The following is a 26397-nucleotide window of genomic DNA, read 5'->3' on the forward strand; positions in this document are numbered from 1 at the left end:
AGTCGCCCAAAGTCTCTTGCACACATCCTTGTGGAGGGTCCATTCGGTTGGAATTACTTGACCTTTCCGACTGAGACAATCTGCTAGGACGTTCAAGTCGCCCTGGATGAACCTCGTTACTAGGGAGATGCCTCGATCTTTTGACCAGATGAGCAGGTCCCTTGCGATTTCGTACAACGTCAGTGAGTGGGTACCTCCCTGTTTGGAAATGTACGCCAAGGCCGTGGTGTTGTCCGAGTTTACTTCCACCACTTTGCCTCGAAGGAGATACTCGAAGCTTATCAAGGCCAGATGAACCGCCAAAAGCTCCTTGCTGTTGATATGCATGTTCCTCTGACTCGAGTTCCACAGACCTGAGCATTCCCGACCGTCCAGCGTCGCGCCCCAGCCCAAGTCCGATGCGTCCGAGAAGAGAACGTGGTTGGGTATCTGAACTGCCAGGGGAAGACCCTCTCGTAGGCTGATATTGTCCTTCCACCAAGTCAGACAAGACTTTATCTTTTCGGAAATCGGGATCGAGACCGCCTCTAGCGTCTTGTCCTTTTTCCAGTGAAAAGCCAGATGGAATTGAAGAGGACGGAGGTGTAGCCTTCCTAGTGAGACAAATTGCTCCAGGGATGACAGCGTCCCTACCAGACTCATCCACAGCCTGACTGAGCAGCGTTCTTTCTTCAGCATCTTCTGGATGGAGAGCAGGGCTTGATCTATTCTGGGGGCCGACGGAAAAGCCCGAAAAGCTTGACTGTGAATCTCCATCCCTAAATACAGAATAGTTTGGGATGGGACCAGCTGCGACTTTTCCAAATTGACTAGGAGTCCCAATTCCTTGGTCAGATCTAGAGTCCAATTGAGATCCTTCAGACAGCGACGACTGGAAGAGGCTCTGAGAAGCCAGTCGTCCAAATAAAGGGAGGCTCAGATGTCCGATAAGTGGAGGAATTTCGCCACATTCCTCATCAGCCTCGTAAACACGAGAGGAGCTGTGCTTAGGCCAAAGCACAGGGCCCGAAACTGGTAAACCACATCTTCGAAGACGAATCTCAGAAAGGGTTGGGAGTCTGAGTGAATGGGGATGTGGAAGTAGGCGTCCCTTAGGTCTAGAGAGACCATCCAGTCTTCCTTTCTGACCGGTGCTAAGACTGACTTTGTGGTCTCCATGGAAAACTTCGTCTTTGTGACAAAGACATTCAGAGCACTGACGTCTAGCACCGGTCTCCAACCTCCTGTCTTCTTTGATACTAGGAAGAGACGGTTGTAAAACCCCGGTGATTGAAGGTCCGAGACTATGACCACCGCTCCCTTCTCTAGTAAAAGAGACACTTCCAGTTTCAGGGCTTGTCTCTTTTCTTCCTCTCTGTACCTGGGAGAGAGATCGATGGGGGACGTCGCTAGAGGGGGTTTGCGTACAAAAGGGATTTTGTACCCCTCTCTGAGCAACCTCACAGATTGTTGATCTGCGCCTCTCTTCTCCCAGGCTTGCCAGAAGTTCTTGAGTCTGGCACCTACTGCTGTCTGAAGTTGCGGGCAGTCAGACTCTGCCCTTAGAAGACTTGGATCCTTTCCTCTTCCCTCTCTTCCCTTCGGCACGAGCACCTCCCCTGCTGGAGGCTCTGCCACGAAAGGGCGGTATAAACCGAGACGCTGGAGTGTCTATCCTATGTCTAGCAGACAATGTAGGCAAAGGGGGAGCTTTGCGAGCCGAGGACGCAACTAGATCGTGGGTGTCATTCTGCACTAAAGACAAGGCAATTTCCTTAATCAAGACTTCAGGAAACAGGCACTTGGACAAGGGCGCAAAGAGTAGCTCAGATCTTTGGCATGGCGTCACTCCAGCAGACAGGAAAGAACATAGAGACTCTCGTTTCTTCAGGACTCCGGACGTGAATGAAGCGGCAAGTTCGTTGGACCCGTCACGGACGGCCTTGTCCATGCAGGACATAATGAGTAAGGAAACATCCTTATCAGCAGAAGAGATTTTCCTACTCAGGGCCCCTAAACACCAGTCTAGGAAGTTAAAGACTTCGAACGCCCTAAATATACCTTTAAGAAGGTGGTCCAGGTCCGATGGTGACCAACAAATCTTCGAGCGTCTCATGGCAAGGCGGCGGGGAGAGTCTACAAGACTTGAGAAGTCGCCCTGGGCAGAGGCAGGAACTCCCAAGCCGAGAACTTCTCCCGTGGCATACCAGACGCTCGATCTAGACGAGAGTTTAGATGGGGGGAAGGCAAATGCTGTCTTCCCTAAACTCTTCTTGGTCTCTAACCAATCGCCCAACAGCCGCAAAGCTCTCTTGGATGAGCGAGAGAGAACGGTAGCAGGAACGCCTAAGACAAACTCTGACGGCGGCGAACGAGGAGCCACAGAAACAAAGTGGTCAGGGAACAACTCCTTAAACACAGCCATGACTTTTCTAAAGTCTAAGGATGGTTGAACTGCCTTAGGCTCATCAAGTTCTGAAGGTTGATCCTCAGGATGTGGTTCAGCAACGTCCTCATCTGACAGTTCCTCATCCGATAACTGATGAGAAAACGGCAAAGGTGTGGGCAACGTTTGACTCGCCGAGTCCGGTCGCACTGGTGCATACGTGATGGAGCCGGACGCAGCGTCATGGAACTGCTGAACAGTCTGGAAACTGTCAACAACCACAGGTGCGCGAGGACGCACAGCGTCCACCCGAGACTGTTTAGACCGTCTGGGTTGTGCAGTCAACACCATACCGGGTTGCGGAGGTTGACGCACCGCGTCAAAACAAGTCACCTCTGATGGTTGATGAACGTCCTGAACGTCACCAACCACATCCGTGCGTTGCCTAACGTCAACGTGCGGCTGGAAATCCACACTGGGTCGCATCGGTGGAGGTACAACCCCAACTGGTTGCCGCGAGAAAGCTACCTCAACGTCAACAGGACGCACAACAGCCCGCTTGGATGGTTGCTGGCCAGAAGGATCAGCGGCAACCTTCTCCGCATTGTAGTCCCCCATCAAGGACGCAAGCTTGGACTGCATGTCTTGCAGTAACACCCATTTAGGGTCTACGGAAGCAGGTGCGGTAACAGACGGGGTGAGCGACTGAGACGGCACAACTTTGCCTCTCTTAGGCGGCGAGCAGTCATCAGATGACGGCAACGGGTCCGAACTGTCCCAGTGGCTACATCCGGGACGTTGGACTTGTCCTGAAGGGACCGACTGACGCTTTAAAGGTCTGGAGACCTTGGTCCAAGGTTTCTTACGAGAAACACCTTCGGACGACGAGGTAAAAATGGGCTCTCTCGTCTTACGTTGGTAGGGGCGATCTTGGAGAGATACGCCTGATACCATAGAGGGAACGTCTGTTCGCTGATCAAGGCCTCTCGAACCCATGAGTCGTACGACATTGCTTCTCCCCTGGGCTTGGGAGCTTGCAAGAGGTCCCGGACTAGGAGGACGACAGGCACGAACAGACAAACCCTCGAGCGCAACACTGTTCACAACACTTTGCGTAACACTAGGCACTTTGACACTATCCTTCGTGGCACTTTGGCACTTGAGTTCCTTAACATCCGCCATGAGTTGATTTCGGTCACTTGCTAAAGACTCAACTCTCTCCCCCAAGGCATGAATAGCACGCATCATGTCTGCCATCGACGGTTCCTGAGTGCTAGGAGGGGGGTTAGGAACAACCACTACAGGGGAAGGATTAGGTTCAGGGGCATGTGGAGAGGAAAAATCTACCGACCTAGAAGAACTTCTCCTTACCCTATCTCTCTCTAGTCTGCATGTATATTTCTCAAATTCGAGAAAATCGAATTCCGAAAGGCCCACGCATTCCTCACACCGATCTTCCAATTGACAGGTTTTACCCCGACAATTGGAACAAACAGTGTGAGGGTCGAGAGAAGCCTTTGGAAGACGCCTATGACAGTCCCTAGCATTACATTTTCTGAACTTGGGAACTTGTGAAGGGTCAGCCATTTTGAATTAGTCAAGGGAAAATTCCAAAAAACGATCTAAGTCATCAACAATTAATCTGATCCAAAAAAGAGTTCAAGGATTTATTTGAAGAAAAACACCTGTACTGCAAAAGCTCAAACCAAATTAAAGTACTTCACCAAATATGATGGGAAAAACTCCAGGTTCAACAGCGAGTAAAGTACGTCTTGTCGACATGTCGACAGAGAAGAAAATTGAGTCTTTGTTTACATTGAGAGTGGTATCTGGCCGACAGTTGGCGCTGGTGGGCACACCCGCAACCTGTATAGCGATCGCTGGCGAGTTTTTTACTGTATGTGTCTGTCGAGCAACTGAGTTGCAGCTATTATATATTCACCGGCTAAGTTAAATATTTAAAAATAAAGAATTTTATTTTAAGTTTATTGTAAAGTTAAGTGTTGATGTTTCCTGTCATATGTAGATGTGATTCCTAAAATCAAGGGTTAATGTTTTCTGTCATTTATAAATCTGCTTTGTAAAGTTAAGAGTTTACGTTTTCTGCCACTTGTACGTAAACGTTTTCCGCCGTTTCCATCCTCCTCTACCGCCCCGCACTTCGCTCTCGGACATCGCCCCACTCCAAAGGTAAGGTTCCACATTTTTGTTACTGTATTTCTACTGTTTGCTCTAATTAAACACTTCTTTTTCAGAATATTTATATCAATTTATTATTAAATGATCAAAATACAGTACTTTTCATATATTTAGTACTGTTCAGTGGTGCATATCCTGTTTATAATCACTTAATGTGGTGTTTTCTAGGGTCTGGAACGAATTAGGCTATTTACATGTAAAAGGCGACTCACTATACAAAAAAATCACTTTACAAAAGCCCTTACGGAACCAATTAATTTCGTGTTGCGAGGCATCACTGTATTGCCATAAGATTGATGGCGCAGTTTGTTTTCTTTGCTCGCTTGATAATACTGGTGATGTCGTCTTGTGTTATGTTGTTAAATCTCATTAACTTTGTCTGTGTATCTGGTGTATCATTAATCTGATGTTGAGTATTTAAAAATGATTCAATTTTGTTGTTAAAGAATACTAGAAAATTATTTGCTAGTTCCTGGTCACTGTATCCATCAGGTAGCTTTTTTTCGTTTACATTTCCCAATATACCGTTTAGGAGATGATATAACTTATTTATGTCTGTTGCTGCTTCGCAGATCTTTCTCTTAGAGTATTCACTTTTTTTCCTTCTTAGTAGGTCGTTATACTGACACATAGCAGTTAGTTGTATTCTACTCATGTACTTCCAGTTTTTAACAGATTCCACTTTCTTTCTTTGTATCTTTTTTCCCTCTTTTTCACTAAAGCCTCTCCATCAAACCAAGGAGATGGGTCTTTAACGGTTATAGTCTTCTCCATTAGTGGGCACATGGTATCATATTCACTATCGTATTGACACTTTATCACAAACTTAAATACAGCACAGTACTACATAGCAGTTTCAAATAATTACAGTATCTGTATTGCATAACTTATGAGTTTATATATATTTCTTCAAGACTATTTTGTCATTATACAGTACATTATATATTAGACAAGAATGATCATGAATGGGAGGTAAATCAGTTGTTGTTTGCAGATGATAATGTACTGGTTGCAGACACAGAAGAGAAGCTTGGCCGATTAGTGACAGTATTTGGAAGGGTATGTGAGAGAAGGAAGTTGCGAGTTAATGTGAGTAAGAGTAAGGTTATGAGATGTACGAGAAGGGAAGGTGGTGCGAGGTTGAATGTCATGTTGAATGGAGAATTACTTGAGAAGGTGGATCAGTTTAAGTACTTGGTGTCTGTTGTTGCAGCAAATGGTGGAGTGGAAGCAGATGTACGTCAGAGTGAATGAAGGATGCAAAGTGCTGGGGGCAGTGAAGGGAGTGGTAAAGAATAGAGGGTTGGGCATGAATGTCATAATAAAATAAATTTTTGAACATACTTACCCGGTAGTTATATATATAGCTTACGTCCCTGACATCACAGCAGAAATTTCAAAACTCGCGGCAATTGCCGATTGGATAGCCAGGTGTACCACCAGTGCGCCCTCTAGCCAGGTACCTGGAACCATTCCAGTAATTCCTCAGATCTTCCATGCCGATAGGTCTCTAGAGGGGAGGAAGGAGGGGGGGATTAAATTATATATAACTACCGGGTAAGTATGTTCAAAAATTTATTTCATTATGAAAATATCATGTTTAAACATCTAATTTACCCGGTAGTTATATATATAGCTGATTGACACCTTTGGTGGAGGGTCAGAGACAGCCAATATTGTTGGAATTTTACTTGAGTTAATAAATAAGCTTAAGGGTCCGTACCTGATAAGGAAGCTGAATTCAATGATTCTCTGCCTCATTATGTCCGCTTTCCTTACGAGATCCAGCGATCCACCCAGGGGGCTGAAGACCTCTAGGAGCTGTCAAACCGGTGTATAACCTCTATGTCACAGGACCTCCTCCAATACCCTTGTTCCAGGCGCTCCCAAGGAACAAACTGACCACCTGACTAAAATCAATGATTGTGGAAGACTGTCGACCAATCTCCACAAACAACCATAAAAATACAAAGTTCCAAGAGAAGAAAAGGGTATTAGGTTTAAGGTTACGTAGTCGTAGATCCTTCCCCCCTACTACACTCGATGCTACGAATGGTCCCAGAGTGTAGCAGTCCTCATAAAGAGTTTGGACACGTTTCAAATAATGTGAGGCGAACACAGATTTACTCCTCCAAAAGGTTGTGTCCATAATGCTCTACAAAGATCTATTCTGCTTGAAGGCTACAGAAGTTGCTACAGCTCTAACTTCATGTGTCTTGACTTTCAAATGTTTGAGGTCTGCTTCACTGCAATGTGAATGAGCCTCTCTTATTAAGAGCCTGATGAAGAAGGAGAGTGCATTCTTCAACATCTGCAACGAGGGCTTCTTGACCGAGCACCAAAGAGCTTCTGACTTGCCTCGTAACTCTTTCGTTCTGTCCAGGACCTTCTCCAATTCTTCACCAACCACATCCAAAAGATTCGGAATTTCAAAAGCCTTGAGCCAGGGTTGAGAAGGGCGTTCATTCTTGGCAAGAAATCCTAGTTGCAAGGAGCAGATAGCCTTGCTATCTCTAAAGCCAACGTTCTTACTAAAAGCATGAATCTCACTGACTTTCAGCTGTCGCCAAACTGACCAAGAATAGAGTCTTCATAGTGAGGTCCTTAAAAGAAGCTGAGTGCAACGGCTCAAACCTGTCACTCATAAGGAACTTCAGGACTTTATCCAGATTATTATTATTATTATTATTACTTGCTAGGCTACAACCCTAGTTGGAAAAGCAGGATGCTATAAGCACAGGTGCTCCAACAGGGAAAATAGCTCAGTGAGGAAAGGGAACAAGGAAAAATTAAATATTTTAAGACGAGCACCAACATCAAAATAAATATCACTTTATAAACTAAAAACTTTTAAAAACAAGAGGAAGAGATATAAGATATAAGATAGAAAAGTGTGCCCGAGTGCACCCTCAAGCAAGAGAACTCTAACCCAAGACAGTGGAAGACCATGGTACAGAGGCTATGGCACTACCCAAGATTAGAGAACAATGGTTTGATTTTGGAGTGTCCTTCTCCTAGAAGAACTGCTTACCATGGCTAAAGAGTCTCTTCTACCCTTACAAAGAGGAAAGTGGCCACTGAACAATTACAGTGCAGTAAGAAGAATTGTTTGGTAATCTCAGTGTTGTCAGGTGTATGAGGACAGAGGAGAATACGTAAAGAATAGGCCAGACTATTCGGTGTGTGAGTGTATAGGCAAAAGGAAAATGAACCGTAACCAGAGAGAAGGATCCAATGTAGTACTATCTGGCCAGTCAAAAGACCCCATAACTCTCTAGTGCCGTTCCTTAGATATTTCAAAGGATTTGAGAAGATCCTGCAGGTCTTTATTACTAGAAAGGTCCAAGTTCCTGTGTCTGAAGACGGTAGCTAACATGCTCCTGTATCCCTTGATGGTAGAAGATGAAAAACTACGTTTCCTTCTAAGGAATAACAGGAAGTCAGCAATCTGAGTCAGAGAAGTACTGGACGAGGAAACAGAGTTGACTCTGCACCATTCTCTAAAAACCTCCCACTTGGATTGATAAACCTTGATGGTAGAAGTCCTCTTTGCTCTTGCAATAGCCCTAGCTGCCTCCTTCAAAAAACCTGCTTGACGTTCCGTGTCACGTCTGGAAGCTTGACGCCTGATGTCACGTCCAGCTTGACCCTTGATGTAAAGTCGGGAAGCTTGACGCTCGACGTCACGTCCAGCTTGACGCTCGGTGTCAAGCCTGGTTGCTTGATGCTTGACGTCGCTTCTGACTGCTTGACGCTCGGTGTCAAGTCTGGCTGCCTAATGATTGGTGTCATACGGATCAGTCTCTCGACATTTAATAGGAGGATCCTTATTACGTCGTTTGGTGTCGTGTTTGATTGTTTGACGCTTGGCGCCATGACTATCCTGCCCTCGACGTTTAGAAAGATGTCCGTCATCCAGAGCCTTCCGACATTTGGAGTCAAGGCGAGAAGCTTCCTGACGCTCGGGGTCTTGGCGAGCCACTCTCTTGTCCGCAGGTTGATATACTTGCATGAGAGAAGAGATTTTCTGCTGCATATCTTGCAGCATACTAAACTTAGGGTCAACTTGTGGCAAAACAGGAGACGTTACTTCTACCACACACTCGCTCTCTACATCACTCAATGAACATGCAGAGCGTTCAGAGGACGACAACCAATCTGAAGGTGGGGGTGCAGCATGAACCGAGGTTATGCCAGTCTCAGGAAACTGTCCTATAACAGGATGGGCTGGACACTCAGTATCCGACATCCTTACAGGACGCTTGGCAGGAGAGCCTTCTTCAGAAGAAGGAAAACGTTCTGGACTGCTCCAATGACTACAACCAGGAGCTTGCGGTGTCATGTCATGACGCTGATCGACAGTATCCATCTTCCTCTTCAAAGGTCTGGAAGCTTGACGCCAGCCCCGTCTGGGCACTGCGTCATCCGAAGATGATGAAAAAACTTTCACCTCACCCCTTCCATGGTGAGGGCGAGCGTCCCGTGAAGTGTCAACGGGTATGCTCGAGGGGACGTCTGCTCGGACGTTAACACCTCTCGTTTCCTTTTGCTGATCGACATTCCTTCTCCCAGGGGTTGGAGAGCTTGGAAGAGGTCTTAGGCTAGGAGAACAACAGGGTTGAGCAGACGCACCCTCTACTGCACTAAACAAATTAACTGCACTTTTCCCACTGACACTAGCACTTTTTAATTCATTCACATCGGACATTAACTGGGTTCTGTCCGCAGCAAGGGATTCAACCCTCGCACCCAGGACTTGAATGGCTACCATCATAACAGTAGCAGGATCTGTAACTACCACTACAGGGGAAGGATTAGGTTCAATGACACGGGAAGAGGAATATTCTCTAGAGGAACAAGAAGAACTTCGTCTAATCCTATTTCTCTCAAGTTTACGAGTGTAGCGGTCAAATTCCAACCACTCACTCTCAGACAACAAAATACATTCATCACAACGATCCCGTAACTCACAAACTTTACCTCTGCATTTATTACAAACGGAGTGGGGATCAACAGAGGCTTTAGCAAGCCGGGTTTTACAAACTCTCATACACATCCTATAAGATTTAGGAGGGTCAGCCATTTTGAATATTTAGAAGAGTGATCAAATAAGCAAGGGTCAAAATAACAAAAATCCAAGAGAGGTTCAAGAAAATCCAAAAGTAAGTCCAAACGAGCGAAAGCCAATAACCAATAGTACATCACCAAGATAACTGCAATAATTCAGGTTAACAACGAGTGAAATATCCAACGATGTTGCCGGTGCTGGCGGCAGGGAAAATGAGGAATCACTGGAATGGTTCCAGGTACCTGGCTATCCAATCGGCAATTGGAGCGAGTTTTGAAATTTCTGCCGTGACGTCGGGGACGTAAGCTATATATATAACTACCGGGTAAGTCAGATGTTTAAAAAGTGATTGTACCAACTGTGATGTATGGATCGGGGTTGTGGAGAATGAAAGTGACGGAGAGACAGAAATTAAATGCGTTAGAGATGAAGTGTTGGAGTACAGCTGGTGTATCTCAAGTAGATAGGGTTAGGAACGAAGTAATGAGGGTGAGAACGGGTGTAAGAAATGAGTTAGCAGCTAGAGTGGATATGAATGTGTTGAGGTGGTTTGGCCATGTTGAGAGAATGGAAAATGACTGTCTGCTAAAGAAGGTGATGAATGCAAGAGTTGATGAGAGAAATACAAGAGAAAGGCCAAGGTTTGGGTGGATGGATGGAGTGAGAGAAAGCTCTGGGTGATGGAAGGATAGATGTGAGAGGCAAGAGAGCGTGCTAGAAATAGGAATGAATGGCGAGCGATTGTGACGCAGTTCCGGTAGGCCCTGCTGCTTCCTTCGGTCGCCTTGGATGACCGCAGAGATAGCAGCAGTAAGGTATTTGGTGTTATGAAGCTTCATTTGTGAATAACGGGGGAGGGTGGGCTGTGGTACCCTAGCAGTACCAGCCAAACTCAATTAAGTCCCTTGTCAGGCTGGGAGGAACGTAGAGAGGAAAGGTCCCCTTTTTTCATTTGTTTTGATGTCGGCTACCCCCCAAAATTGGGGGAAGTGCCTTGGTATATGTATGTACGTATTACCTTGCTGCAATACCAGTGTTTTACTGTATTTCTGCATTAAGTAAACAATGATATGATATATTAATGGGTAAATTATTTTGAAAATTATCTTACCCTGGATATATAAGCTTAAACATGAAATGAATAATTTTATAGTTTAACTAACTGTAATCTACAAAAGCACAATAGTCTACACAGTGAAGGTATTTGGAGTAGAATTCAGTAGTTGAGACAAATTTATCAGCATTTATCAGCTTTTAAAATTATTCTGAAACTCGGCACTGTATACAGTAACCACAACATTTTATGTTGCAATTAAACTTCTCAGTATATACTGTACACATAAAAGCATATTTTCAGTTAAATTTATAAACCCGGGACGATTAAAATATCAAGTTGCAGTTTATGGAAAGGCCAGTGAAGTTATTTATCCAGGAAAACTGAAGGAAAGATGGTTAAATATCAAACAATACAACACTAAAAGTCATAAGTAATACCCCTCTCAAAAGAATGCACATCAAAATGAGAAATTCGTAGGTAATTTGTATTTTTCCTAACTATACAAACCTTAGCTATTTAATATGGGTAATTACTTTCGGCGTAGTTGAAATGACGAGCCATTAGAATTTTAACGAGGGTTTATTACCCCACCGCTAGTTAGCGAGGGGTAGGGAAGGTAGCTTGCTACCCCATCCCCTCACACACACCTGTGCTGAGCTCACTTTGCTTAGAGGTAAGACTTCAGGAGGGATAGGGCTGGCGAGCAAGTTTGATTAAATAGCTAAGGTTTGTATAGTTAGGAAAAATACAATTACCTACGAATTTGTCATTTGTTCCGTAACTGAAATACAAACCACGCTATTTAATATGGGTGACTCACCCATTAGGAAGGGTGGTAAGTCCCAGCCAGTCGTGGATTTTTGGCTTTGCCCGGAGACTCAGTATCTGAGTGTGTCAGCACTCAACAATAAGGAGTCCCTGCACCTCGCTAGCACCTTGCTGCGCAAGGGCTGCGGCCTACGTAAGCTGTGTGTGAAGGTATAAAGTGTGACTCGTCCTAGGAAGTTGACCTGTAGTCCTTTAGATGGAAACTTTAGGCTAGGACTCTCCCAATACCACCTCGTCAGGGTATGGGGACGTGACAGTACAGTGGAACCTCTACATACGAATTTAATCCATCCAGAACCAACTTCGGATGTAGAAATTGATCGGATGTCGAAACGAATTTTCCCATAAGAATACATTGAAATAGGATTAATCCGTGGTTGAGCCCAAAAACCTATGATAACTTCTTAATAAACTACTACACATAACTTTCCCATGAGAATAATGAACACTAAATTAGATAATAGACATGTAAATAAGAAGAATAGACATGTAAATAAGAAGAATTAGCAAAAAATGATAAATAAGAAACAGGTTTTTAGCGTCACTTTACCTTAGAAACTCCAGCGCAGGTGTTGTTCGTCTTCGCTACGCAGAGAGGAGAGAGGAGACGGACGGACGGCGAGGAGGTAGAGAGGTTAACTACGATAAACGTAACACTACCGTAACTTATTCTAACTTACACTAAGTGAACTTTAACATAACTTAGCTTATTTTTTTTTTTTTATTTTTATATTTTATATTTTTTTTTACATTTTCTTTTTTTCTTTTTGATGATTACGTAATTTTAATCACTATCACTTACATTTAAAATTGACTGAATTTCTTTTGCTTCGCTCTTTTCCGTTTTCTGTGTTTCACTTTCTTCCTCTTCACTCTTTGCCGTTTTCTTCGGTTCACTTACATCCTCTTCATCGCGAGTTCGCTTCGCAGTTTTTTTAAAGAAAGCATCGATAGATAATTGCTTCGTACGGCTTTTCAGAATGTTTCGAAAGTGCGTTAGGCAAACATCATCGAATTGAGAAACTACACGACAAACCTGCAATTTCTTAGGATGGTATTTGTCGATGAAGTCGACCACGTCTTGATATTTTCCTAACACCTATTTTATTTGCGCTGAACCTAACACATGTTCTACCTCCTCGCTCTCTTCCTCGTCATCACTCATGTGTTCCGACATAGCATGGAGTTCCTTGAGCTCATCCGTCGTCAGTTCGTCGTGATGTTCGGCGACGAGTTCCGTAACGTCATCTGCGTCGACCTCCAGACCCATGGACTTGCCAAGGGAGACGATTTCCTCTACGGCTTCCGCTGCACCGACCACGGGATCAGGTTCGGGGTCAAAACCCTCGAAATCTCGGGGAGAAAATGCATCAGGCCACAGCTTCTTCCATGCAGAATTGAGGGTCCGTCGAGTTAATCCCACCCAAGCCTGATCAATGATCTTTAAGCAGTGCACGATATTGAAGTGGCCCCTCCAAAATTCACGCAAAGTTAAGTTGGTGCTTTGCGTGACATTAAAGCACTGCTTGAATAAGTGCTTGGTGTACAGCTTCTTAAAATTAGAGATGACTTGCTGGTCCATGGGCTGGAGGATAGAGGTGGTATTTGGTGGAAGATACAGCACCTTTATGAACTTGAATTCATCGAAGATATCATCTTCAAGTCCGGGGGGGTGACCGGGTGCATTGTCAAGGCATAGCAGGCACTTTAAAGGCAATTTCTGCTCATGAAGATACTTCTTCACAGAAGGACCGAAAACTTGGTTTACCCATTGCACAAAGAATTGCCTAGTGACCCAGGCCTTCGAGTTGGATCGCCAGAAAACATGAAGCTGATCCTTATCGACGTTGTGTGCTTTAAAGGCCCTAGGGTTCTCCGAATGGTAAACAAGCAAGGGCTTGACTTTAAAGTCCCCTCTAGCGTTGGCACATAGAGCAAGAGTCAACCGATCCTTCATTGGCTTATGCCCAGGCAATTTCTTCTCTTCAGCAGTGATGTAGGTTCGACTCAGCATCTTCTTCCAAAACAGCCCGGTTTCATCACAATTGAACACCTGCTGCTCTACGTAGCCTTCTTCCTTTACGATATTTTCGAATTTCTTAACAAAGTCAGTTGCAGCCTTTGTATCCGCACTAGCAGCCTCTCCGTGGCGAACAACTGAATGAATCCCGGACCGTTTCTTAAATTTCTCGAACCAGCCACGAGATGCCTTGAAATCATCTGAGGAAGGCTCGGTTGAACTCTCCCCAGCATCACCCACAGAGCTCTCCTCCTTCAAGTCCGTAAAGATGGCGTGCGCCTTCTCGCAGATAACGGTTTCGGTGATGGTGTCGCCAACGATCTCTCTATCCTTAATCCACACCAGTAGAAGTCGTTCCATCTCTTCTATGATAGGGGTACGGCGTTTGAAAATTATAGTGATCCCCTTAGAAGGTTTCACTGCTTTAATAGCTTCCTTCTGTTTAAGGATTGTCGAGATCGTCGACATATTACGGCCATACTGTTTAGCAAGTTCACTCACGCGGATGCCACGCTCATGTTTTTCAATAATTTCCTGCTTAATTTCTATAGAAAGCATTTCCTTCTTCCTTTTCTCACCACTACCACTACCACTGGCAAAACTAAGCCTTTTTGGACCCATGATTTACGTAAATTATCGTTAATGGATGCACGTAAAAAATCACGATTAATTCACAGTTAATATCACAACGCAAAGAGCACAACCGCACGAAGCCGACGAGAACAGAGGACTGACCCAAGCCGCGCTAATTGAGCGTCCCTCCGAGGTCGATGTGCTGCCTTCTATCGGCGGAAATAAAAAACACTTCAGGCGCTATGAGCACCGACTACGCGTACGAGTATTGTTTACTTCGGGTGTCGAAAAAAATATTCGGGTGTAGAGTCGGGACGTGTTCGAATTGTACTTCGCGTGTCGAAAAATTCGGATACAACCGGCACGACGAAAATTGCTACTTCGTGTGTCGAAATAAAATTCGGGTGTAGAGTCAAAAATTTGCTCGAATTTTACTTCGGATGTTGGAAAATTCGGATGTAGATACGATTGGATGTAGAGGTTCCACTGTATTAGCTTAGTACTAGGAACACAAGGAAACATGGTTTACCTGCAGTGGTTCGAGGTCAGCTGTGCAGAGAATCCAGGATGCTGCTTTCCCCAAGAGAGGGGAGAATGAAGAAAAGAATAAGGGCCAGACAAACCTTTTCATTCATGCAGACTAAAACCGGGTAACAATACCCTCAACCTTCTGCTACTTGTCCATTAAGGAGCCTGAGGTTTAAACCAGCTATTGTGCAGCCACGACAGGGCCGATAGAGAACGTATCGAGCCTCCTGTGGGTCACGTCTTGCAGGTAGTGGGCTGTGAAGGTCGTCTGACGCTTCCATACCCCTGCTTGTAGAACTTGCGTCACTGAGAAGTTCTTTTTGAAAGCCAGGGACGTAGCTATGCCCCTGACATCATGTGCTCTAGGGCGACGTGACGGAGGAGGGTCAGGATTCAGGGACAGATGGATTACCCTACGAATCCATGCTGAGATAGTATTCTTGGTAACCCTCCTCTTTGTTCTCCCAGTGCTCACAAACAATGCCTGCACTTGGGGACGAACTGCAGCCGTTCTTTTGAGATATAGCCTCAGACTCCTTACTGGGCACAGTAGGAGATGGTCTGGGTCATCTGTTACAGAACGAAGACTCGAAACCTGGAAAGAGTCGAACCGAGGGTCCGGCACTCCCAGATTCTGAGTCTTAGCAACAAACTCAGGGACGAATCTGAACGTTACCTCCCCCAATCCCCTTGAATGGGCGATGTCATACGAGAGACCATGAAGTTCACTGACTCGCTTGGCCGAGGCCAATGCTAGCGGGAACACCGTCTTCCAAGTCAGGTGGCGATCTGAAGCCTGGCGTAATGGTTCGTAGGGAGGTCTCTTAAGAGACCTGAGAACTCGAACCACGTTCCATGGAGGAGGTCTCACTTCCGACTGAGGGCAGGTAAGTTCATAATTTCGTATGAGTAGAGAAAGTTCCAGCGAGGAAGAAATGTCAACTCCTTTGAGCCTGAAGGCTAGACTTAAGGCCGAGCGATAGCCTTTCACAGCCGAGACTGAAAGGCGCATTTCTTCTCGCAAATACACAAAGAACTCCAGTATTGCTGGAAAAGTGGCATCAAGTGGAGAGATACCCCTTCCACGACACCAACCACAGAAAACTCGCCACTTTGCCTGGTAGACCCCTGCGGATGACCTTCGCAGGTGTCCAGACATCCTGTTCGCAACTTGTGAAAATCCTCTCTCCGCAAGGAGATGCTGGATACTCTCCAGGCAGGAAGTCGAAGCGAAGCTACGGCTTTCTGAAAGATCTTGGCATGTGGTTGTTTGAGTAGCTCGTGTCGCGGAGGGAGTTCTCTCGGAAGTTCCGTTAGGAGTTGCAGAAGGTCTGGAAACCATTCCGCGTGAAACCATAGCAGAGCTATAAGGGTCATCGAGAGATTGACCGATATTCTGGTCTTGTTGAGTACCCTCCTCATCAGACAGAACGGGGGAAAGGCGTATACATCGATGTTGTCCCACCGTGGTTAGAAGGCATCTTGCCAGAGTGCCTTGGGATTCGGGACTGGGGAGCAGTACAGCGGGAGATTGAAGTTCAGAGCTGTAGTGAACAGATCCACAGTCGGGGAACCCCACAAAGTCAGGACTTTGTTGACTACTAGATGATCCAAAGACCACTTGGTACTCACTATCTGAGACGCTCTGCTCAGACTGTCGGCGAGCACATTCCTCTTGCCTGGAATGAAGTGAGCTGATAGTGGAATCGAGTGGACTTCGGTCCATCTCAGTATCTCTACTGTGAGATGGGATAGCTGCTCTGAAAAGGTACCTCCCTGCTTGTTGATGTAAGCCACTACTGTGGTGTTGTCGCTCATCACCACCACGGAGTGACCCGCCAGGTAATGTTGGAACTGTTGAAGGGCCAGGAATACAGCCTTCATTTCTGGAAGATTTATATGGAGGCACTTTTCTGATTCTGACCACAGGCCTGAGGTCCTGTGGTGCAGAACGTGGGGCCCCCACCCTTTCTTTGAGGCGTCCGAAAACAGCATCAAATCCAGGGGGAGGACGAGAAGATTCACTCCCATTCGTAGGTCCTCGTCTGTCACCCACCACTGAAGATCCGTCCGTTCCGCAGGACCGATAGGGATCATGACGTCCGGGAAATTGTGACCTTGATTCCACCGGGACTTGAGTCTCCATTGAAGAGATCTCATTCTGAGGCGACCGTTGGGAACTAGACGGGCCAAGGATGAGAGGTGACCGAGGAGACGTAACCACGATTGGGCTGGGAGTTCTTCTCATCTGAGGAAAGGGCTTGCGACCCTCCTCAGCCTTGCTATCCTGTCGTCTGATGGGAAGGCTTTGTGGAGATTGGTGTCTATGATCATGCCTAGATATACCAGTCTTTGAGTAGGAAGCACAGAAGACTTCTTGAGATTTACCATGATCCCCAGATCTTGGCAAAGTCCCAGAAGTTTGTCTCAGTGTCGAAGAAGGGCTGACTCCGAGTCTGCTAGGATTAGCCAGTCGTCCAGATAACGGAGGAGACGGATGCCGATCCTGTGTGCCCACGAAGATATTAGGGTGAACACTGGTGAAAACCTGAGGTGTTGTGGAGAGACCGAAACACAGCACCTTGAACTGGTAGATCTTGTGTCTAGTCTGAATCTTAGGTGCTTCCTTGAAGACGGATGGGCTGGGATCTGGAAGTACGTGTCCATCAGGTCTAGTGTACACATGAAGTCTTGCGGTCTCACTGCAAGTCTGACCGTGTCTGCCGTCTCCATGCTGAGAGGGGTCTGCTTGACAAACCTGTTCAGAGCTGAGAGGTCGATGACTGGTCTCCTGCCTCCAGATGCCTTCTTTACTAGAAAGAGTCGACTGAAGAAGCTTGGGGACCCATCGACGACCTCTTGGAGAGCGTCCTTCTTCAATTTGGTATCGACTTCTGCCCGAAGGGCTTGCCCCCTTGCCGATTCCATGGCAAGGGAGCTCAACGACACTGGATTCACTGTCAGGGGAGGTAGAGATGTTGTGAACGGGACACGATATCCTTGACTGATTACGGAAATCGTCCAGGAATCGGCCCCGAGTTGCGGCCACCTGTTTGCGCAACTTTGTAGGCATCCCCCCACTGGTGGACATGTAGGGGGACTGCCAATCCTAGCGTTTGCGGCCTCGGCCACTCTCTCTAGGATTCTTTCCTCCCCTGGACGACTTTTTTCCTTTCTTGTCCTTGACAGGAAAGGGCTTCGACACCGTTGTCTTTGCTGCAGCTGCCGGTTTCGTGGTCTTGGTAGGACATGGTTGCTGGAGGTTTATAGGGCTTCGATGTTAAAGCCCTATGTAGGAGAGAGTCCTGGTTGGACTTCCTCCACCTCTCAGCACGTCCTTAGGCTCAAACAAATTCTTCCCCAAGATGGAAGAATGTCTGAGCCAGCTGATCTCGGTACTGGGGACCTTTTGGTGGAATCTCTCAGACACCACATCTCGACGCTTCAAGATCGTATTAGCCCACAAGTTCGAGACTTAGTGAGCTAGAAACCCGATGGTACGAGTGCCTGAAAGTAGAAAGGTCTCCATGGCCTTCCTGGTACTCTCTTTGGACAAGTCCTCAGATTGTAACAGGAAGCCCAGAGACCCTAGCCAGATGTCCAGCCACGAAGTTGCCTGCATGGCACACTTCGCCACCTTCTCCTGGCTAAGGATCTCCGTAGCCGAGAACGACACTTGCCGGTTGGAGAGTCTCTCTAGAGTTACTCCCCTAGTAAGCTCTTCCAAAGAGTGGTATAAGGGAAGAGCTAAACAAGTCTCCTCCATGATGTCAAAGTACCTCCTCTGATGGACAGGAGGAGGCGGGAGGAGTTTGTTACTGGTGCTGGATCGGCTGGAGGAGGCAAGCTCGGAGAGCTGGCCTTCGACCTTATCTCTGGCACTCTTAACCCCCTGAGACCAGGGTAAAGCCGCACTGGCCTTAGAGGGTTTTTGAGTACCGTGTCCTTGCCCTCACGAGGGGGAATCTCTGGATCCGCGAACCCATTGAGAATCCTCATAAGGGTCAGAACCTGCCAGAATGCATGCTCTGACTCCTGTAGCTCTCCTCCTGAAGGGCTGGCAGCAAAGTGTCCTGTCCCCAGAGGCTCTTCTTGGGGGGACTCGTGGACATTCTCCGAGGGCTTGGTTGGCTCTGGTCTAATCCTTGAGGACGATTTCGGTAAAGTCTTGGAGTCCTTCGACTCCCTCCTGGGAGGAATGCAGGACTCCAACAGTGATGGTGGGAGGCTCTTCTCCACCGCTACACGAGAAGACTTCTCTGCGCGAGGTGGGGTTTCCCTCATTGGCGCGATGGGGGAACGCCTCATTTCATGTGACTTCCCCTAGGACGGGAAATCTTCGTCCGAAGGGGAGGGAGAGAAAGTCTGGGGGGGGGGAGGGGGAGGAAGCCTTCCTCAAAGACTTCCGAGGAGTCAGCTTCGCCTTTGGAGAAGTTACCACGTCAGCTACTCCTCTCTTCCTCTTCAGGGGAGTCGAAGCTGCCACTGATTTGTGGCCCAGCTCAGAGAGAACAGGCTTAAAAGCCTGCATGACCACTCTAACTAGGGACCCAAACCAGCGCTGACGACTGACAGCTGCGCTGTCAGACACTCCCTCTCGAGGGAAGGGAATCGTTCGATCCCTAGGAGGAGTTACCAAAGTAGGGTCTGCCTGAAAAAAAGAAGGAGAAAAGTCCCTGGACCTATCCGGAATTCTCCCTCCTTCCGGCGAGCGCGCTGTTCTGCGCTTGGGAGGGGGGGGGGATGCGATGACGATGATCTGGCCGCGCGGCGTCCTGCAAGGTCGCGCGTGGGATCGCGCTGGCGCTCGCGCGATAAAATTTTGCCTGGGTCGGCGATGGCGATGGCGGTGGCGAGGGCGCGGGTGAGCGATGCCGCACAGGTGAGGGCGCGCGGGCGAGCGATGGTGCGCTCCGGAGATTGCAGAGGGCGCGCAGAAGGCTGAATAAGCGCTCGCGAGTGCGCGGGCGCGCAAGATCCTGAACAGCCCGTGAGGGCGATAACGTTGGGCGCGCGCAGGAGATATATCCCTTGCGCGCGGGCGCGCATGAGGGCGCACATCTGGAAGAATAGGTGGGCACGCAGGGTGCGCGTGGGAGCGCAGGGTGCGAGTGGGCGCGCAGGGTGCGAGTGGGCGCGCAGGGTGCGCGTGGCAATGCGTCGGAGATTGCGCGCCATCGCGCGCAGGTGAAGGATGGCGAGCTGGCGAGGTCCGATGGTGTGTCGGTGATTAATGGCACGTCGGCGATTGATGGTGCGTTGGAGAGCGCTGGCGAGCAAGGGAAGAGGTTATCTTCCCCTTTGCGCCCAGATCAGAAAATCGTGGGCGTGCAGACGAGCTCTGGCGTGCAGGAGAACGTGAGCGCGTATGGCGCACATCAGGATGAGGGCACGCAGTAGCGCGCTGGCGGACAGGTGAGCATTGGCGCGCAGGTGAGCGCTGGCGCGCAGGTGAGCGCTGGCGCGCAGGTGAGCGCTGGCGCGCTATAACAGGATCAACAACTGCAGGCGAGTGCTTGCACGCAGGGGATACCTGGTGTGTAAGGGACTTAGACACATTTTTGTGTGAAAGTCCCTTGTGTCCCGAAGGGACCGTTGCCCGTTTGATAACAGGGTGAGTAGGCGCCCACAGTGCATCAGCGGCCAGGAATGGCGACAGCAGGTGAGCAGGTCTGGCGGGTGGAAGATCGGCGTGTCCTTTGCAAGGACGACCTTCCACCGAAAGAGATCGCAAACGATCTGCGGAGATGTACAGGGATGTAGCTGGTAGAGTCGGCAAACGACGGCGAGGCTCCTCTGCGGCAGACTGCAGAGATGATGAACCAAAGAGGCGCCTCCTAACACCCTTGTGAGGTGAAGGAAGGTCTCTACGGCGAAGAGGAAGGCAGGCTTTACGTCTTAAACGCCCTCTGGGGGCCGTGGTGGTCAGCAGGCTGACCATCAGCAGTCCTCCGAAGAGGAGTCTCTGTGAGTGAACTCCCCCGAGGGGGAGAATCACCGGCAGGAGAGACCGTTGGACTTAGTTCCTCCTTCGAAAGATGTTCGGAAGGGGGAACTAAGCCTTCAGCTACATCAGCAATATCAGGAGCAGAGGTTTGATACAACTCAACGGAAGCCTCTGCCACAACAACATCGACAATAGACAGAGGATCAACCTCTGCTAAAGTCGGCGCTTGTTTGACAGCTGTCCCCAACCTGATCATGTCAAACAAGGCTTCCTTGGAGGGCGAACCCTCAAGCCCCAAGGAAGCCCAAAGCTGCAACAAATCATTATCAGAAACATTTACATTAATATTTAAATCCTCCCCTGGGGGAGGAGGAGGAGCTGCCTTGCTATGGGAGGCAACTCCCTCTCCCAAAACCCGAGATCGATCAACAGAAGTGCGGCCTACGCTACCACTCGACAGTTTCTCAGAAGAAACCGATCAAGTGGGAGCTTCGGAGGAGGTTTGGGCCACAGAAGAAGAGCCCTTGGGATTTTCTCCTTTCAAAGAAATCTTTGAAGGAGAAATATCCCGCCTGGACTTCTTCTTCTGGCGCCGGGAAAACCTCTCCCACTGGGAGGTAGACCACTCCCTGCACTTACCACATACACTACTCTTATCACACCGTTGGCCCCTACAGTAAGGACACAAGGTGTGGAGGTCCGTTTCAACCACCGACATATACTGTAGGTACCACAAAGGCGGTCAGGTAAACCAGTACACTTATGCATGGCAGAGGCCAATTGCACACACACTGTCAAAGAAAAAGCAAACAAAAGATTAGTAATGGCTGTCAAAGAAGGCGAGGGTGACAGCGGACACGTCCAACTACCACCCGAGGGCAAAGTGGGCTCAGCACAGGTCTGTGTGAGGGGGGGGGTTAGCAAGCTACCCTCCCTAACCCCCCCTAACTAGCGGTGGGGTAGTAAACCCTTGTTAAAATTCTAATGGCTCGTCATTTCAGCTACGCCGAAAGTAATTACCCATATTAAATAGCGTGGTTTGTATTTCAGTTATGGAACAACTACTGTATAGTAATGGCACACTTACGTGAATGTTGAAAATACCATCAACTGATTTGTTTTCAAAAGAAGGCAACAGCAGTTTACCCTTACTCCAATAAAGAACAGCACATCGATTAGCATCATCCCTGACGGCGATGGTCAAGATCCACGGTATTCCATGTGGTAGCCATGTCACCTGCTTCAGTTCTTCATGTGAAGTTTCTTTTTTTCCAACTAGCTTTTCACTCTCATTTGCAATAATCTCATCCTCTGTGTTTTCCACTTTCTGACTTGTTCTGTCCTCCAGCATCTTTTTGACCTTGGTTTCTATATCCTGTAATCTTGCCAGATAAGTATTAGCTTCTTCAATACTTGACATGCTATGAGTGTTTCTTACGAGATTAGCCACAAGTTTCAGAAACTCTGTGCGACAGTATACATGATAAACATCAAGCAAAGAACCCAGGATCTCCTTAGTCTCGAGGAACAATGTCTCCTGTACTTTTGAAATGAGTTGCTTGATTTCCTTATGGCTACCACTGATGTTCTTGACTAGTTCTGCTACCTGATCTTCAGCAAGTATTATCGTGTGCGATTCATCCCGATGGTCACTTGCAAGGCACAATCCACAAATGACGACCTGGCACTGGCTACACCACAAGTCCAGTAATTTTTTATGTGCTGGGCAAGAGTTGGGCTGGAAAAAAAAAAATATGATATTTTAATTATAAAATCAATTTTTGAATATACTTACCCGGTGAATATATAATAGCTGCAACTCTGTTGCTCGACAGACAAAGAACAGTAAAAACTCGCCAGCGATCGCTATACAGGTTGCGGGTGTGCCCACCAGCGCCAACTGTCGGCCAGATACCATACTCGATGTAAACAAAGACTCAATTTCTTCTCATCCCACTGCGTCTCTATTGGGGAGGAAGGGAGGGTCGTTTAATTTATATATTCACCGGGTAAGTATATTCAAAAATTTATTTTATAATTAAAATATCATTTTTAAATATTTAACTTAGCCGGTGAATATATAATAGCTGATTCACACCCAGGGAGGTGGGTAGAGACCAGTTAAAAATGTTTACATCGTACAAGCTAAGAGTTTTTATTTCATTTTGGAAGTTATCAATATAATAAAAACAAAATAAATAGGTACCTGGTAAGGAAGTCAACTTAGACGATTACTCTGCCTTGTAAGTACGTCTTCCTTACGGAGCCTCGCGATCCTCTTAGGATGCTGACAGACCCCTAGGAGCTGAAGTATCAAGGGCTGCAACCCATACAACAGGACCTTATCAAACCCCTAATCTGGGCGCTCTCAAGAAATGACTTTGACCACCCGCCAAATCAACCAGGATGCGAAAGGCTTCTTAGCCTTCCGGACAACCCATAAAAAACAACATTAAAAACATTTCAAGAGACAGATTAAAAGGATATGGAATTAGGGAATTGTAGTGGTTGAGCCCTCACCCACTACTGCACTCGCTGCTACGAATGGTCCCAGTGTGTAGCAGTTCTCGTAAAGAGACTGGACATCTTTCAAGTAAAATGACGCGAACACTGACTTGCTTCTCCAATAGGTGCGTCCATTATACTTTGCAGAGATCTATTTTGCTTAAAGGCCACGGAAGTTGCTACAGCTCTAACTTCGTGCGTCTTAACCTTAAGCAAATATCGGTCTTCCTCACTCAGATGTGAATGAGCTTCTCGTATTAACAATCTGATAAAGTATGACAAAGCATTCTTTGACATAGGCAAGGATGGTTTCTTAACTGAACACCATAAAGCTTCAGATTGGCCTCGTAAAGGTTTAGTACGATCTAAATAGAACTTAAGAGCTCTAACAGGGCATAAGACTCTTTCTAGTTCATTGCCTACGATCTCCGATAAGCTGGGAATATCGAAAGATTTAGGCCAAGGCCGAGAAGGTAGCTCATTTTTGGCTAGAAAACCAAGTTGCAGCGAACAAGTAGCTTTTTCCGACGAAAATCCGATGTTCTTGCTGAAGGCATGAATCTCACTGACTCTTTTAGCCGAGGCTAAGCATACCAGGAAAAGAGTCTTAAGAGTGAGATCTTTCAGGGAGGCTGACTGTAAAGGCTCAAACCTGTCTGACATGAGGAATCTTAGTACCACGTCTAAATTCCACCCAGGAGTAGCCAAACGACGCTCCTTAGTGGTCTCAAAAGACTTAAGGAGGTCTTGCAGATCTTTATTGTTGGAAAGATCTAAGCCTCTATGCCGGAAGACCGATGCCAACATGCTTCTGTAGCCCTTGATAGTGGGAGCTGAAAGGGATCGTCCTTTTCTCAGGTATAAGAGAAAATCAGCTATTTGGGCTACAGAGGTACTGGTCGAGGATACAGAAACTGACTTGCACCAGTCTCGGAAGACTTCCCACTTCGATTGGTAGACTCTGATGGTAGACGCTCTCCTTGCTCTAGCAATCGCACTGGTTGCCTCCTTCGAAAAGCCTCTAGCTCTCGAGAGTCTTTCGATAGTCTGAAGGCAGTCAGACGAAGAGCGTGGAGGCTTTGGTGTACCTTCTTTACGTGGGGCTGACGTAGAAGGTCTACTCTTAGAGGAAGACTTCTGGGAACGTCTACTAACCATCGAAGTACCTCGGTGAACCATTCTCTCGCGGGCCAGAGGGGAGCAACTAACGTCAACCTTGTCCCTTCGTGAGAGGCGAACTTCTGCAGTACCTTGTTGATAATTTTGAACGGTGGGAATGCGTAGAGATCCAGATGTGACCAATCTAGGAGGAAGGCATCTATATGTATTGCTGCTGGGTCCAGGACTGGAGAGCAATAGATTGGAAGCCTCTTGGTCAGCGAGGTTGCAAAGAGATCTATGGTTGGTTGACCCCAAGTGGCCCAAAGTCTCTTGCACACATCCTTGTGGAGGGTCCATTCGGTTGGAATTACTTGCCCTTTCCGACTGAGACAATCTGCTATGACGTTCAAGTCGCCCTGGATGAACCTCGTTACTAGGGAGATGTCTCGACCTTTTGACCAGATGAGCAGGTCCCTTGCGATCTCGTACAACGTCAGTGAGTGGGTACCTCCTTGTTTGGAGATGTACGCCAAGGCCGTGGTGTTGTCCGAGTTTACTTCCACCACTTTGCCTCGAAGGAGATACTCGAAGCTTTTCAAGGCCAGATGAACTGCCAACAGCTCCTTGCAGTTGATATGCATGCTCCTCTGACTCGAGTTCCACAGACCTGAGCATTCCCGACCGTCCAGCGTCGCGCCCCAGCCCAAGTCCGAAGCGTCCGAGAAGAGAACGTGGTTGGGTATCTGAACAGCCAGGGGAAGACCCTCTCTTAGGTTGATATTGTCCTTCCACCAAGTCAGACAAGACTTTATCTTTCCGGAAATCGGGATCGAGACCGCCTCTAGCGTCTTGTCCTTTTTCCAGTGAAAAGCCAGATGGAATTGAAGAGGACGGATGTGTAGTCTTCCTAGTGATACAAATTGCTCCAGGGATGACAGCGTCCCTACCAGACTCATCCACAGTCTGACTGAGCAGCATTCCTTCTTCAGCATCTTCTGGATGGATAGCAGGGCTTGATCTATTCTGGGGGCCGACGGAAAAGCCCGAAAAGCTTGACTGTGAATCTCCATCCCTAAATACAGAATAGTTTGGGATGGGACCAGCTGCGACTTTTCCAAATTGACTAGGAGTCCCAATTCCTTGGTCAGATCTAGAGTCCACTTGAGATCCTTCAGACAGCGACGACTGGAAGAGGCTCTGAGAAGCTAGTTGTCCAAATAAAGGGAGGCTCGGATGTCCGATAAGTGGAGGAATTTGGCCACATTCCTCATCAGCCTCGTAAATACGAGAGGAGCTGTGCTTAGGCCAAAGCACAGGGCCCGAAACTGGTAAACCACATCTTCGAAGACGAATCTCAGAAAAGGTTGGGAATCTGAGTGAATGGGGATGTGGAAGTAGGCGTCCCTTAGGTCTAGCGAGACCATCCAGTCTTCCTTTCTGACCGCTGCTAGGACTGACTTTGTGGTCTCCATGGAAAACTTCGTCTTTGTGACAAAGACATTCAGAGCACTGACGTCTAGCACCGGTCTCCAACCTCCTGTCTTCTTTGATACTAGGAAGAGACGGTTGTAAAACCCCGGTGATTGAAGGTCCGAGACTTTGACCACCGCTCCCTTCTCTAGCAAAAGAGACACTTCCAGTTTCAAGGCTTGTCTCTTTTCTTCCTCTCTGTACCTGGGAGAGAGATCGATGGGGGACGTCGCTAGAGGGGGTTTGCGTACAAAAGGGATTTTGTACCCCTCTCTGAGTAACTTCACAGATTGTTGATCTGCGCCTCTCTTCTCCCAGGCTTGCCAGAAGTTCTTGAGTCTGGCTCCTACTGCTGTCTGAAGTTGCGGGCAGTCAGACTCTGCCCTTAGAGGACTTGGATCCTTTCCTCTTCCCTCGCTTCCCTTCGGCACGAGCACCTCCTCTGCTGGAGGCTCTGCCACGAAAGGGCGGAATAAAGCGAGACGCTGGAGTGTCTATCCTCGGTCTAGCAGACAATGTAGGCAAAGGGGGACCTTTGCGAGCCGAGGACGCAACTAGATCGTGGGTGTCCTTCTGAACTAACGATAAGGCAATTTCCTTTACCAAGACTTCAGGAAACAGGCACTTGGAAAGGGGAGCAAAGAGTAGCTCAGATCTTTGGCATGGCGTCACTCCAGCAGACAGGAAAGAACAGAGAGACTCTCGCTTCTTCAGGACTCCGGATGTGAATGAGGCG

The 26397-nt window shown here is 47.5% G+C and overlaps 1 protein-coding gene across 2 annotated transcripts in view; it reads right to left on the minus strand.

Annotated features, from left to right (window-relative positions):
• LOC137617141 (E3 ubiquitin-protein ligase TRIM32-like) overlaps nucleotides 1–26397 on the minus strand; it is a 103557-nt gene that overhangs the window by 18372 nt on the left and 58788 nt on the right. For both annotated transcript variants that reach the window (XM_068346998.1, XM_068346997.1), the window contains exon 3: nucleotides 21673–22323. In XM_068346998.1, the coding sequence (XP_068203099.1) occupies nucleotides 21673–22323 (651 nt within the window). The remainder of the gene's footprint in view (nucleotides 1–21672; nucleotides 22324–26397) is intronic.

This window comes from Palaemon carinicauda, chromosome 23 (assembly GCF_036898095.1).
Source record: "Palaemon carinicauda isolate YSFRI2023 chromosome 23, ASM3689809v2, whole genome shotgun sequence".
NCBI lineage: Eukaryota > Metazoa > Arthropoda > Malacostraca > Decapoda > Palaemonidae > Palaemon > Palaemon carinicauda.